The sequence below is a fragment of the Urocampus carinirostris genome, chromosome 5 (genome assembly GCF_059441175.1).
Source record: "Urocampus carinirostris isolate Australia breed hairy pipefish chromosome 5, RoL_Ucar_1.0, whole genome shotgun sequence".
Classification (NCBI taxonomy): Eukaryota; Metazoa; Chordata; class Actinopteri; order Syngnathiformes; family Syngnathidae; genus Urocampus; species Urocampus carinirostris.
The window spans coordinates 37,731,677-37,745,582 of NC_142353.1; the positions used below are offsets into that span (position 1 = coordinate 37,731,677).

The 13,906-nt window shown below is 42.0% G+C and overlaps 1 protein-coding gene across 1 annotated transcript; it reads right to left on the reverse strand.

Moving 5' to 3' along the window:
• Window positions 1-1,808: 1,808 nt before the first annotated feature.
• Window positions 1,809-12,797, reverse strand: cfap157 (cilia and flagella associated protein 157). Its single transcript, XM_088336692.1, has 5 exons — window positions 12,531-12,797; window positions 8,145-8,413; window positions 7,963-8,086; window positions 7,647-7,890; window positions 1,809-6,632 (listed from the first exon to the last, which is right to left on the reverse strand). The coding sequence occupies exons 1-5, from the start codon at window positions 12,629-12,631 to the stop codon at window positions 6,630-6,632; spliced, it is 741 nt and encodes a 246-aa protein (XP_088192818.1). The 5' UTR covers window positions 12,632-12,797; the 3' UTR covers window positions 1,809-6,629.
• Window positions 12,798-13,906: the final 1,109 nt, after the last annotated feature.

A 13,906-nucleotide genomic window follows, 5' to 3' on the forward strand; every position in this document is an offset into this window, starting at 1 on the left:
AGAAAGAGCCATATATGGCTCGCGAGCCATAGGTTCTCGACCCCCGGTATATAGTATAGCATACGTCATATATGCAGGAATAGGTACAGTGAATAAAACGTCAGAATATGATGTCCAGGGATGAGACGGCGTTGTTCATTGACGGGCTATTAATAACAATAATGTCAACTAGTCTTGCGGGCCGGATATGATTACACGGCGGGCCGGACGGATTTTTTCATCTGTTGGCATTATCGTGTTATTTGGAGTAAATATTTTACACAGTTGGTTTCACTGGACTTCAAAAAATAGATATATAGATATATAGATACTTTATTCATCCCCGTAGGGAAATTCACACTTCCAGCAGTCTACCCCGTTATTAACAGATTAACATGATGCCCTAGGGTTGCCTATAGCGGAGTGGATGATGTCACGCTAGTCCAAAAGTTCGACATCCCTGCGGCAGATGGAAATCTTTTCTTTGTGAAAATCCAGGGATACACCACCTCGTGTTAGCAAGTCCGAATCCTCTCAGATTCCCCCCGGCTTTCGTGTCTCTGTATAGCGGCGTTGAAGCCGGATAGCTCCGGGTAGCTCCGGGGGGCTACACGTTAGCGTCCGGAATGCTAAACGTGAGCCACGTTTCCGCAAAACACAGCAACTGCGCTCCCTGTGCGCTTCGATGTTTTTTTAACCAGCACTCGATGATCTTATTTGGTCGTGAGTTCGCATTTACCATGATTACGGATGGTACCGAAGACTTATAACGCCCCTAGCCGCTTAGCTAGCTCCGGCTCTTCTGCCACGATAGGCCCCTTCATCACGCCGGCACGAGAATTTTTCAGGGCAAGGAGTTGATTCCTTGAATACACGCATTTTTGTGCGCTAAAACCCATGTCCATAGGATAGAAGTAATCCATAGTGTAGTTGTCAAAACGGGAAGAAAAAACACCGAAGATAGGAGCAGACAATAAAACAGTTTTCAGGTATCTTGTTTCAGACTGATTGTAATGTTTCTGTGATGAGTATATTTTGAAATGGTCATCATGTCTTGAATCCCAGGAGTTTAAGCTTTCCATAAATGTGGCATGAGGTATTTCAGGGACTGGCGACATCATAAAAACACGACATTGTTTATCAACGTTTTGCCATTTTCTTGGTATAAAAAAAACTCTTTTTAACTATTTTTACCCATAGGTATCAAAACTAGTTTCCTTTCAAGAAAAAAAAATCTATTAGAAACGCCAGTTAGCCGTGTAAAAGGTTGGTTTTTCCTAGATGACATTAGTTTTTGGGTGAATAAAAAGCTCCTCAATTTAGACCACAGAACCAGCCTACCTATGAAAACAGTTTAATGTCTCTCATCTCATTAGCCGTACCGCTTATCCTCATTAGGGTCACGGCCATCTCCAGGCAGTGGGCAGGGGACACCCTGAACTGGTTGCCAGCCAATCGCAGAGCACACGGGGACAGACAACTCATTCACACCTAGGGACAATTTGGACCGGCCAATTCACCTGAAATGCATGTTTTTGGAACCTGGGAGGAAACCGGAGTGCCCGGAGGAAACCCACGCTAGCACGGGGAGAACATACAAACTCCGCACCGGAAGTCTGGAGCTGGATTTGAACCCACAACAGGTTCCCATGAACTGTGCCGCTCAAGCGCAAACCACTGCGCCGCCGTGCTGCCCAAAGTTCAATGTATAGTCCGGAAATTATGCAGTGGAAGTCACACACTACATTCATGTGATGGAATTGTATATTGTAAAGCACACTCGGATCGGTGTTGCTGTTTTTGCTGCTTACGTAACATAAAACACACCGTTCTTTCATGACACTTTTATAACTCATCATGCCTCACGAGAAAATGTCATTTTCTGGCTTTTGCTTTGCACATTATCAGTTGGTACGAGTCACTTTGCAGGAAAAACTGACATGTGTTTTCAGTTAACAACAGTGTGAAACCACCCAGGAGACGTTGATCAGATTGCGTACAAATTGCACACAAACACGCGCACACAAAATAACACAAAAGAGTGAAAAAAAGCAGTCAAGGAAGGAGGTACCGTTTCTGCGCAGGAAATACTTCTTATTCTCCTGGGAGTCAGAGGTGAACAAGTCATAAGGTTTAATTCGAAGGGGCGGGATCTTAAGTTAGCTGCTATTGCCTGTCCATGACAGCTAAATGGAAACTTATGCTATACGGTTGAAGTATTATTTAGTGTGTCGGAACGTGATATACCTGTAGAAGGCAATTTGTGTCAGTGAGGGATGCGTCGGGCCTGCTTTCGGGAATTACCGTATTTTCCGCACTATAAAGCGCACCTAAAAGCCTTTTTTTTTTTTTTTCAAAAGCTGACCATGCGTCTTATAATACAGTGCGCCTTATATATGGATCAATATTAAGTCGCAAAGTGTTGCGACTAAGGCAAGCGGTCGCCGACTAGGTTTTCCCCCGAAGGCGAAGTAGTCCGCCGTGTATGTTGGCATATATATACACCAGCGTTTCATTTCCTAACCAGTGTGTCAATCATCATTGGAATCAGTCACTATTGGCTAAAGTTATTCTTAGGTATAGGGGGCGGATCCTTTTTATCATTTATAGGCTCGCATAGGCTAAAGGGGCGAAACAAAGCCTGCAATTGGCCGAAAAAGATGAATGTGAATCACACGTTGGGTTGCACTACGGCATAGAGAAAACATTTTTTACTTTTCTGTATTCGTAAATAATTTACTCTCCTGGATTTACTACACTCACGGTTGTAAGACCATGGTTACGTATCATTATTGAACGTGATGGCTGCAAGAGAACTTAGGTAAGCTACGCGGCTTTATATTTTCCCGGTATCTTGTTTTAGAACGATCTTGATGTTTCTGTGATGAGTCTATTTTTAAACTAAATTCAATTCAAAGTGTTTATTGTCATATGCACAGTAAAGAACCCCGTTTCCCTGCACAATAAAATTCTTACTTTGCTGTCCACACAGTTGCTAGCAAAAAATAAAATGGAAACTAAGAAATGTTTGGCATTTTTGAATCCCAAGACTTTAACCTTCCGAAACATATTTGGAACGATGCATTTGAGTGATTGGTGACATCGTAAACTGTTTCCGTTCTTGTCTGGGACACGTATTTGCTACTTTGCAAGCTTTCGGAATGTTAAGGGGGTAATAAGTTTGACTGAACTATCTGACTGTTTTGTCAACGTTCCCATTGTAGCGCCTTATAATCCGGTGCGCCTTATGTATGGAAAATATAGGACCAAAAACTATTTTTTGGGGGTGCGCCCTATAACCCGGTGCGCCTTATAGTGCGGAAAATACGGTAATTTAGGACCTTACTGTTCTTTGTTATATAAGTTTGTAAAGTGCTTATATATACACTAGAGATCAAAATTAGAGAACAATTTACAAACAATTGAATAATTACAGAAACAAATGCCATCTTCACTGCAGTTTAAAGACAGTTTGTTGTGTCAATACCATGCTACTAACGGACTTTTGTAGAAAATGGATAAGGAATTTCAACAAAAACCTGTATTTTGCCAAACACTTAGAGAACACTTTCAGGTGCCTCCCACTTAACAGTGCTAATCTAGCACTTGGTGACAGATAATTACGTATAATTATCTGTAAACCCTTGTTTAACTAGCATTCAAACTGCCGGTTTCACTGACTTCGCAAGATGGTGGGCTGTTCTAAAAAAGACTTAAAGCCTCCGGCAGCAGCTTGTCCAGATAAAAATGAAACAAATGATCCTATCAGCCATAGCAAGACAAGTTGATCGTTCCAAATCTGTGATTTCAAGAATATTGAATATTTACAAAATTACAAGCTCATTCAAGTCGCCCAAGAAGGCTGGTCGCTCACAGAAGATGAATGCAAGAGGGGACAGGTCACTGCGGAGTGTCATGATTGCCGATTCAGAGCACCTGCGACTGCTTAATTGGCGCCAACAGCCCGGACAGCTGATTGGCTGGTAAACTCCTTTTAAACCCCTGACATCCAAAAGATCCCCGTCAGATCGTTATGCAAACCGTTGCCACCAGCTCGGTAAGCTCTTACGTCAGACTGTTCCCGCCCTGCTTTTCTCTGCCTGATCCTCGTTGCCAAACTGTTTCCGGACTGACTCTGCCCCGTTCTGCCCACCTGTTATCCGATCTGTTTTGCCCCGTTACCTTCCTGTCTCCTGTCGCTGACCTCGTTTCCAAACTTAACAACGCCCTTGCTCTCCATTCCCGGCTAGCGACTTGTAATTCACGCCTGTCTTCGACCCTCCTCGCTAGACGCGGAAGTGCCACTTCTGCATCTCCTGCTTCTCTTATCCGTCAACCATCGGATCGTGGAAGCAAGCCCTGCTCTCCCTTTTTATTAATAAAAACTGAGAAAACGTGCACTATTGGGTCCTGTGTCCGTTTCTGGTCTGTGACACGGAGGATGTCAATGGGTAATCGTTTCCGCACTGCAGCTGGAATTGCTCGCCAGTTTAGTGATGAACATGGTAGGGATCTGTCTCGCCGTTAAAGAGCATTTAGACTGAAGGCCTACACTGCAGTGACCAAACCTTCCATTATCAAGGAAAATCAAAAAGGCAAGACTGAGCTTTACCGAGGAACATGTTGAGTGGACAGAGGACTGGCCCAGACTTCACTTTAGTGATGAAAGAAGCTTTTATTTTTTGGGGTCTGATGGGAAGTATTTTGTTCTGCAACACATTGGAGAAAGACTAAACCCAGAGTCTGCAAAAAAGTAAGTGAAAGGTAGGGGAGGAAGTGTCATGGTTTGGGGCATGTTTTCTGCAGCAGGAGTACGGCCTCTGGTACAGCTACCTGCCCGAGTGAATGCAAATGTTTATCAGAACCTTCTTCAACAGAACATGGTTTCTCACTTGCGTTCATCGCCCAATCAGCCTGCGGTCTTCACCCAGGACAATATACCATGTCACACAGCAAAACAGGTTAAGAATGTGCTAGAAGGTAAAAATCATTAAATTAATGACATGGCCTGCCCAGAGTCCCGATAATCAACCCAATAGAGAACCCCCGGAAAATCTTTGATGACAATGTTATGGTCTAGAAACCCACTGCAATCACTGAACTGTGGAGGAGGCTGGAAGAAGAATGGACCAAAATCACACCAGAGCAGTGTGAGAGACTAGTGCTATCCTGTTGAAATCATTCACAGCAGAGGCCTGCACACTTCTTGCTTATTGCTGACTGATTTAACCTTCAGATTTTTTTTCTATACCATAGTCGTTGTTGTTTCTAATTTTGACCGGTGTGTTTTCTGTTTTTTGTGTGAAATGCATTTAGTTTTTTGTGAGAAAAGTGTTGTAGTACCATGATATAGACATAACAAAATGTCATTTATCTGTGAAACAGTGAAGATGGAATTATTTCAAAGTTATTCAATGTTTTCATAAGTTGTTTGGTTAGGGCGGCAGTAGCTCAGTAGGCGAAGCGCTTGTTTTGGGCTAAATGGGTCGCAGGTTCCAGTTACGGCTTCTTCGTGTTATGTCAAAGTGTCCTTGGGCAAGACACTGAATAAGCAGGTTGTTGCCTTGCATGGCTGACCCTGCAATCGGTTTGTGAGTGGAATATAAACGCAGACCATTTACATTTTGATCTCCAGGGTATAGCTGTTATTTTTTGGGTGGGTTTGGTAGTGTCTCCTAAATGAGTTGTCATCTTGTATGTATTGTAATGAACTGTGTTCAGTTGTCCCGCTCACATCCTGCCAGATTGGTATTTGCTTACAGGAATTTTTTATTGGCGCTCTTATCATTTGCATTCCTAAGTGCTCATCGTTTTTCAGGACATTCCAGAACTGTTGTTTGCACAACCGGAATCTCACGCCACTGAGTCCGTGCAGAAGTCTTCCATTTGTTAAGTTTAGGGACAATGGACATCTTGTAATATGCAGTCTTGTGGTATGATGTGTTGTACAGCCTCATGAGGGTCATAAGAGTGTTTTTTCAGCAAGTGATTTGTATTTTGTGCATCTAAGCAAGTCTCCTAGTGGTTTTTAGGCGTTTGTTTAATCCCCTATGGTGGTTTCTAAAAAAATCTGGCAGAACTCACCACCGCGGGTATGAAAAGTTGTAACACTAAGGCAGGGGTGTCCTTGAGAGACGCATGCCGTGCATGTTTTGGAGGTGATGCAAATTTTCAGCTTGTTAGCAAGTTTGTGAGAGCTTGATAATGATCCAGGTGATTGGAATCACCAGTATTGGAGCAGGGAAACTCCAAACACATGCAGGACATGCGGTTCTCAAGGACCGGGTTGGCCATCCCTGCACGAAAGGATTACGAAAAACAATAGTTGTTTTGTCCGTCGTGGGAAGAATCGAGTATTTTTTCGTGTCCATGGTTGTGAGCATACAAATAATCGTTTGAGTTACTTATAAGGAATGCATTTTGATATATTCGTGTACATTTTACGATAAGTCAATTCGTGTTTTTTGAGTTTATCAAGAACAGCAAAAGTTGGAGGGCAGTCACAAAAGAATCGGTCACTCGTTCCTTTTCCGATACGTTCTCGCTGAAGGCCATTGTGAATATGACGTGTTGTGTCTCTTTCCGGTCTTGTGTTCTTTGTTGTTTCCCCCAGCAGGTTAGAAGTTCATCAAGATGTTTTGGATGATTGATCACTGTGAAGAAGAAGACAGGACATAAATAAGGAACATGCATGATTCTAGTTTCTTCTCTTCTGGAGAATACTCTAGTGTCAAGTGAGGAGTTTACACCCAGCACTAGATATCCTTTTGCTATTGGATCTCTGGTGAAATTGATGTTTAGCCTATCCAGGTCTAAGATTATATTTTAGTTGTACTAAAATAGTGGGATTGTGGACGCGTTCTTAAGGATGGGTATGATGCGGCAGGGGTAAACCAGTGAAAGCTTTCGGGCCCTGCTGTTGAACAAAAGAGTGTGTTGTGTCACCCTGACCCGAGTGACATGGCCGCTTTCTGGTGTCCCATTTCATCTGGAGGACCAACTTAGGTACCGAGGTGCCTAACTTGTTTGGGTGTTTGGGCAATTGGGTTGGCCATGGTCCATAAAATTGTGTGTGTGTTTTTTGCTATTTTTTTCCCCTTTTATTTTCTTTGTTATTGTATGTGTTTGTCTTGCTGTCGGTCACCCCTCTTGAGGGATATGACCAAGGTAGATAGATACATAGAACTAAAAAGTCCAAAGAGAATGGTCGAGTTTTAGCCCAGAAATAAGATCTGAATTCTGTTTTTTGCTCAAAGTTGAGTTGCAAAATCAAAAATCGGCAGTTCAGTGTGGGGACACATCTTGAAGGAACATACTTGTATCTAAATAAAGTTTGAAAGCCATACGTCTAACGAGAATGTTTTAGTCCAGAAATGCTCAAGGTTTTTAATCATTTTTGGAACATAAATATGAATAAAAACAGACAAGAATATTAAATTTAAACCTTCTAAATCTAATCCGCCAGTTCAAATTCAAATAATGATAAAAAACAGAATTACTCAAAACCTGATATAACATCTCAGTAATGAGAGGTTCTAATCTTGATTAATAATACAAGTCCCCATTGAACGTTTTAATCTAGAGATGCTGTAGTCCTGGGTAAAGTCTTAGGTCAGAATTGTGGGTTGTCTCAAGAAGATTTGTGTTGGATGAGAGTGTGTCCGGACCTTCCTGCGAAGCTTGCGTCTCGGTTTCTTGACCAGCTCCTCCTGCAGTCGGCTGACCTCACAGTAGAGCTCCAGCTCTCTCTTCTGCATCACATCCTTTTCCTGCCACAGAGTCATGTTTTCTCCCAGCATTTTTTGCAACTGTTGCATCTTCTCGCTGTTCTGCTCTCGCTCCTGCTGCAGCATCTTGGCCATCTTGTCCTCGAACACAACCTCCATGTTTCTCATGGTCTCCGCAATCATGCTGCCGGGAAAATAAGGTTTGTCTTCAGAGGAATGGTGGAAGAGGGAAACAAAGAGAGGACGGAGTCGTTACTTGGTTTTGTCCCGTTCTCCGTCTTCCTTGAGGCGACGGACGGCGGCTTCCTGGTCATTTTTCTGCTTTACTAACTTCTCCTCCAGAGCCACCAGCTGCCCAGCCTGAGCCTCCAATTTCCCCACTGGGAAGAAGAAATGTCATAACATGTTTGTCATTTGTGCACGTTTGTCTGTTCAGACCTTGGGTGGCAATCTCAGCGTTGAGCTCTTGTATGCGTGCCTCCAGTTGTTCCACCGTGGCCTCCAGCTGCTCCAGGCATTCCTTTTGGTGTTCTGCCGCCTCCTGCTGGCTCTCCACCTGTTCCATAAGCATCTCCACCTTCTTGTCCTTGGCGTCCAGTGTGCGCTTCAGGTAACGCGTCACATCCGCCTTGTCTTTGCGCAGGACCCGCTGCTCGTACAGCAGGTCCTGCACCTGGTTTTCCAGCTCCTCACATTTGTTCTGGCAACTGGAATACAATCACTCGTTAATGCTATGCTATGCGCTACATGCTGACAAGAAACGTTCTCAATTAGACACATCTGGATAAGCCATGATGTAAACTGAGAAATATCAAGTTAAGTACTTTGTTTTTTCTTTTGAACTCAGCAAAATGAATACCTGTCAACTTATGTTTTCCGAATATTTCATAGTTTTTTGATACTCTTTAACTGTGTACGCCAAATAACATTATTTATACCGGAACTTTTTTTTTACTGTGTTTTTTTGTTAGACCAATCTCATCTCCCATCTCATTAGCTGCACCGCTTATCCTCAGTAGGGTCGCGGGGGTGCTGGAGCCCATCCCAGCAATCATCGGGCAGTGGGCAGGGGACACCCTGAACTGGTTGCCAGCCAATCGCAGGGCACACGGGGACAGACAACTCGCTCGCTCGTTCACACCTAGGGACAATCTGGACCGGCCAATCCCCCTGAAATGCATGTCTTTGGAATGTGAGAGGAAACCGGAGTGCCCAGAGGAAACCCACGCTAGCACGGGGAGAACATACAAACTCCGCACAGGAAGTCTGGTAGCTGGATTCGAACCAACACAGGAGGTTCCCAAGACCTTAGAACTGTGCCGCACACGCGCTAACCACTACGCTGCCGTGCTGCCCTTTATCATTAAGTAACCGCCTTATTTTTTTCAGTAATGGCGTATTCTAAATATTTTTTTTCCCACCGTAACAATGCTGTTACTGTTACTGATGGTCAAAAGCAGTGCGTTATTTTGGCTGCAGGACGCTATTGGTGGCCTGTCCTCGCACAGGATCAGGTGTTTTCTGCCCTTCTTTGAGTTGTTTAAGTCACGTCTTTTCGGATCAAGTCACCATTCAAAACAGTGACTACCATATAGTTAGATAACGATTACAAGTATAGTATTTACTAATGTGCCGAAAGAAAAGGCGCATGGAGGCTGAGTCGCAACTCACCCGAGTCGTTCGCTAACAAAACGTCTCTACCAGCCTGCTCTTAGAAGTGAACGATAGAAGCCGGCTACCCACCAATCAACAGCTGTTTCCCTCCGAAACCCCTTTTTTCTCTCGTGATTCGTCAATATGTATTTTTGAGGGAAACTGTGTTGTTGAACAGAAAAAGGTTAAAATTGTTTTGTATCTTATTTTCTTGTAGATTTATGAATATTTTAATTGTATTTCCATCTTTTTAGTACTCATGTGTTTATGAAATAATTTTTCCTTCTCTATCACTCTTTTTCCTACTTTGTTTTTGTTTCTTTTTTTATCCATTTTAGTTTTCTTTTCCTTATTTTTCCCCTGTTAAAGTCATCCCATGCATAATGTCACAGAATAATTTGTAGTGCATGGATTAAAGCAACTAAAATAACTTAAAGAGCCGTTTGCTCTTTTTAGTGAGACGAGCCGAAGAAAAAAACAAGTTCTCTAAAAATAGCCAAAATTCCCATCTCTTCAAGTTACGAAAGTAGTTATTTTCCCAGGTAACCAGTTACTTTTACGACAAAGTAGTTCAGTTACTAACCTCAATTACCTTTTAGAAAAAGTAGTGAGTACTTAAATCTACCTTTTTACAGTAACGTGCCCAACACAATCTTTATTTTCATTCTACATAGTCTATCTTACTAACTAATAAGGTGCGCGTTGTTCCTTTAAGATTTATTATCGCTTAATAAAAGGAATCGCAATCATGAATAAGGAGAGCACTTGGCTCAGGTTGAAAGGTATGAAAATGCTAACATATCATGCTAATAGTATATCATCATGTCTAGTATTAAATCTACCGTCCATAAATGTCACGTTTCTGTATTTGTTTGCATTTTTCTGATGCAGCAAAAACACATACAAAGCTTTTCCAGAATTTAAGAGAGAAGACTCACATTTGCATACGTTTTTGCCGCACAAAGTACGTTTATTGTGCATTTTAAGACGTGTACGACGTACGAGAAAATCTGTACGGAAAAACGCAAATTTTCAATTATGGTAACCATCCGGTATACACCGACTATCACGAAACCGCAACTCAATCGAGTCAAACGAGTTCGCCGCGGTACCGTTTTTTTCGCTACTGTGCGCATGCGTCTGCCACTGTAGTGCCTAATTTCGACTCCCCTGCAAAATCCTCCCCTCCCTCGCGTGAACGCGCATTCTCCTGCGCTTCTGACAATAGCAATCGTATTCTATATAATAAGCTTATTAAAACAATAAAGCAATTGTCGGAGCAGAATGAGCGTTCACGCGAGAGGGGAAGATTTTGCAGGGGAGTTGAAATTAGGCACTCCACAACTATGGTTGATATTGTAGTATGGTTTACAAAATAGAAATGCCAACTAATTTTTTCCTCCAAAAATATCTTTATTTACAAATTTAAATTTAAAGTGTTATTAATAGATATTTTAGTTGCGCTGATTACAATTGTTCTTTTTATTTTTTATTTTTTTATTATTAAGAATATGTACAGAATGATATAACAAAACACGTGTACAATATAACATGTTAAACTACAATTTTATTTCATTTTTTTGTATTTTGTAAGGGAAAATACGACAATTTGTAAGGGTATGGAGCTGTGGAGGTTGACAGGTATGCATTTGCTCATGCCAAAATATTTAAACTAATATAAAGAATATACAATATAGAGGCAACAGTCTGTGAATCAGTTAATAACTGTTACATGAAAAAGGCTAATCCCAATTGATAAATCAACAGCTAATCAATGGATCCATTAGAAAATATTTTCATGACTTTTTTACATTCTATTATTTTAACTACTTGTGATAATTTATTTTATTTGATATCAGAAATCACCAAGACGTCTGCCTGTTTTCCGACGTGTTATGTGCCAAACTTGAGGGTGAAAAACAATTACCGTATTTTCCGCACTATAAGGCGCACCTAAAAGCCTTTATTTTTTTCAAAAGCTGACCATGCGCCTTATAATACAGTGCGCCTTATTTATGGATCAATAATAAGTCGCAAAGTCTTGCGGCTAATGTAGCAGCCCCCGACTGGATTTTCCCCCGAACGCAAAGTATTCCGCGGTGTAGGCTGGGATTTATTTACCGGTGTTTCATTGGCTAACCAATGTGTCAATCATCATTTGAATCGATCACTATTGGCTAAAGTTATTCGGAGGTAAAGGGGGCTGATCCTTTTTATCATTTACAGGCTTGCATAGGCCAAAGGCGCAAAACAAAGCCTGCAATTGGCCGAAAAAGATGTGTCAATCATCAGTTGAATCGATCACTATTGGCTAAAGTTATTCGGAGGTAAAGGAGGCGGATCCTTTTTATTATTTACAGGCTGGCATAGGCTAAAGGGGCAAAACAAAGCCTGCAATTGGCCGAAAAAGAGGAATGTGAATAGCAAGTTGGGTTGACGGCATAGAGAAAACAGTATTTTACACTTCTGTACTGTATTTGTAAATATTTTACTTTCCTGGATTTACTACACTCACGGATATAAGAGGACCATGGTTGCACATTATTATTGAACACAACGACTTCGGTGAGCTACTCCGGCCATATATTTTCCCTGTATCTTGTTTCAGACTGAACTCGATGTTTCTGTGATAAGCGGTGCAGATAATGGATGGAATGGAGTGCCTGTTTTTAAATCAAACTCAATTCCAAGTGTTTATTGTCATATGCACAGTAAAGTTGCGAGCGAAAAAGAAAATAGAAACTAAGGAATGGTTGGCATTTCTTGAATCCCAAGACTTTAACCTTCCGAATGATGGAACGATGCATTTGAGTGACATCGTATGGACACTGCATCCGCACGTGTCTACGACACGTATTTGCGTCTTTGCAAGATTTGGGACTGTTAAGGGGGTAATAAGTTTGACTGAACTATCTGACTGTTTTGTTGACGTTCCCATTGTAGCGCCTTATAATCCGGTGCGTCTTATGTATGTCAAATATAGGACCAAAAACAATTTTTTCGGGGTGCGCCCTATAACCCGGTGCGCCTTATAGTGCGGAGAATACGGTAATTTACATACCATTGTATATTATTTTTCTGAAAAAACAAGCACTCTATTTTGATTGCTTATCTCAGTAGTTTTTCTTTTTATTATCAACTCGTAAACTAACGTTCTAAAAAGGATCTTACTTCTCCAGCTGATCCTCCAAATATCGTATTTGTTTCAAATACAACTTCTCTGTGTCCAATTCCTCGATGATTTCCTCTGCCATGGTTAATGGTTGGGTCATTTTCTTATTCTATATTCAATCAATGGAGTCCTTGGCCCGTTCTAAAATCAAAAGGTGGCATGCAGACGGGGAGCAGAGTGGTGCTGCCCTGGGGCAACTCCCGGAAAATTCGACTTTCACCTCGACATTCGGTGTGTAAGCATGTTTAAATGGAATTTGAAGTGCTGGTTTCTCCCCCGCCTCGCCATTGCGTCGGGTCCGACGTGACGTCGCCGCTCTGATTTGGAGGTGTGACGTCACAGTCAGAGGAGTTCTGCTTTGATAACGTGTACTGTGTGCAGTGCTGCTCACAGCCGCTAGAGAGCGTAATCTCTCTTCTTGATGGCTTTAGAGGTGCGTTTTAGAGCGTGAGTGTAAACCTCGATGTTTTTTAATTGGAAACAGTATTTAACTGTTTCACACACTATGTTGTCTTCATATTGTATGTTCTTCATGTTAGTTGGATGCTTGTTTGATGTCGAGATTGTCGTGTTTGTTTGCTGCTGTTGGTGTCGGTGGATTTGTTCAGACCTAAAAAACAATCGATTTTGGACTGGACGGATGTTATATAACGAAATTGGGAATATGCTTGATTGCTGTTAAGATTGTCGAGAAGGGTTGTTAAAACCTCACATTGTTTGTGTGCTGTTATTAGTGTCAATAAATTTGTTCAAACCCCAAAAAAAAATTTAAAAAGTTGGAGCTCAGGAGGTAAATGTGGTGAGCATGGGCATCTGGCTGAGGCATGTGATCGAATCTTTTGTGGAAAGTGTAGGACAATTGGACATTCTTTTGAGGAGTGCAATCCGCCATCGAGCGGCTGCCTTTCTCACTTTTTGTGATTTATTGTTTTATTGTCTGCTCCTACCTTCGGTGTTTTCTTCCCGTTTGACAACTACACTTTGGATGACTTTCTATCCTATGGTTTTAGCGCACAAAAATGCGTTTATTCAGGGAATCAACTCCCTGCCCTGAAGAATTCTCGTGCCGGCGTGATGAGGGGGCCTATGGTGGAAGAAGAGCTAGCTTCTCTTTCTCAAAATTTTTAATCGGAAACCGATTTGTTCGAACTGAGGTTCCACTGCACAAAGAAGACTCCAATGCTATTTTACCCTGGCGGAAATAAAGAGCAAAGGCAGAATGTCACACTTTTACTTTACCTCCAGAAACCTTGTTAGAATATGATATGGTGAAATTGTCTCATCTCTCATCTCATTAGCCGTACCGCTTATCCTCATTAGGGTCGCGGGGGGGGGGCTGGAGCCCATCCCAGCCATCTCCAGGCAGTGGGCAGGG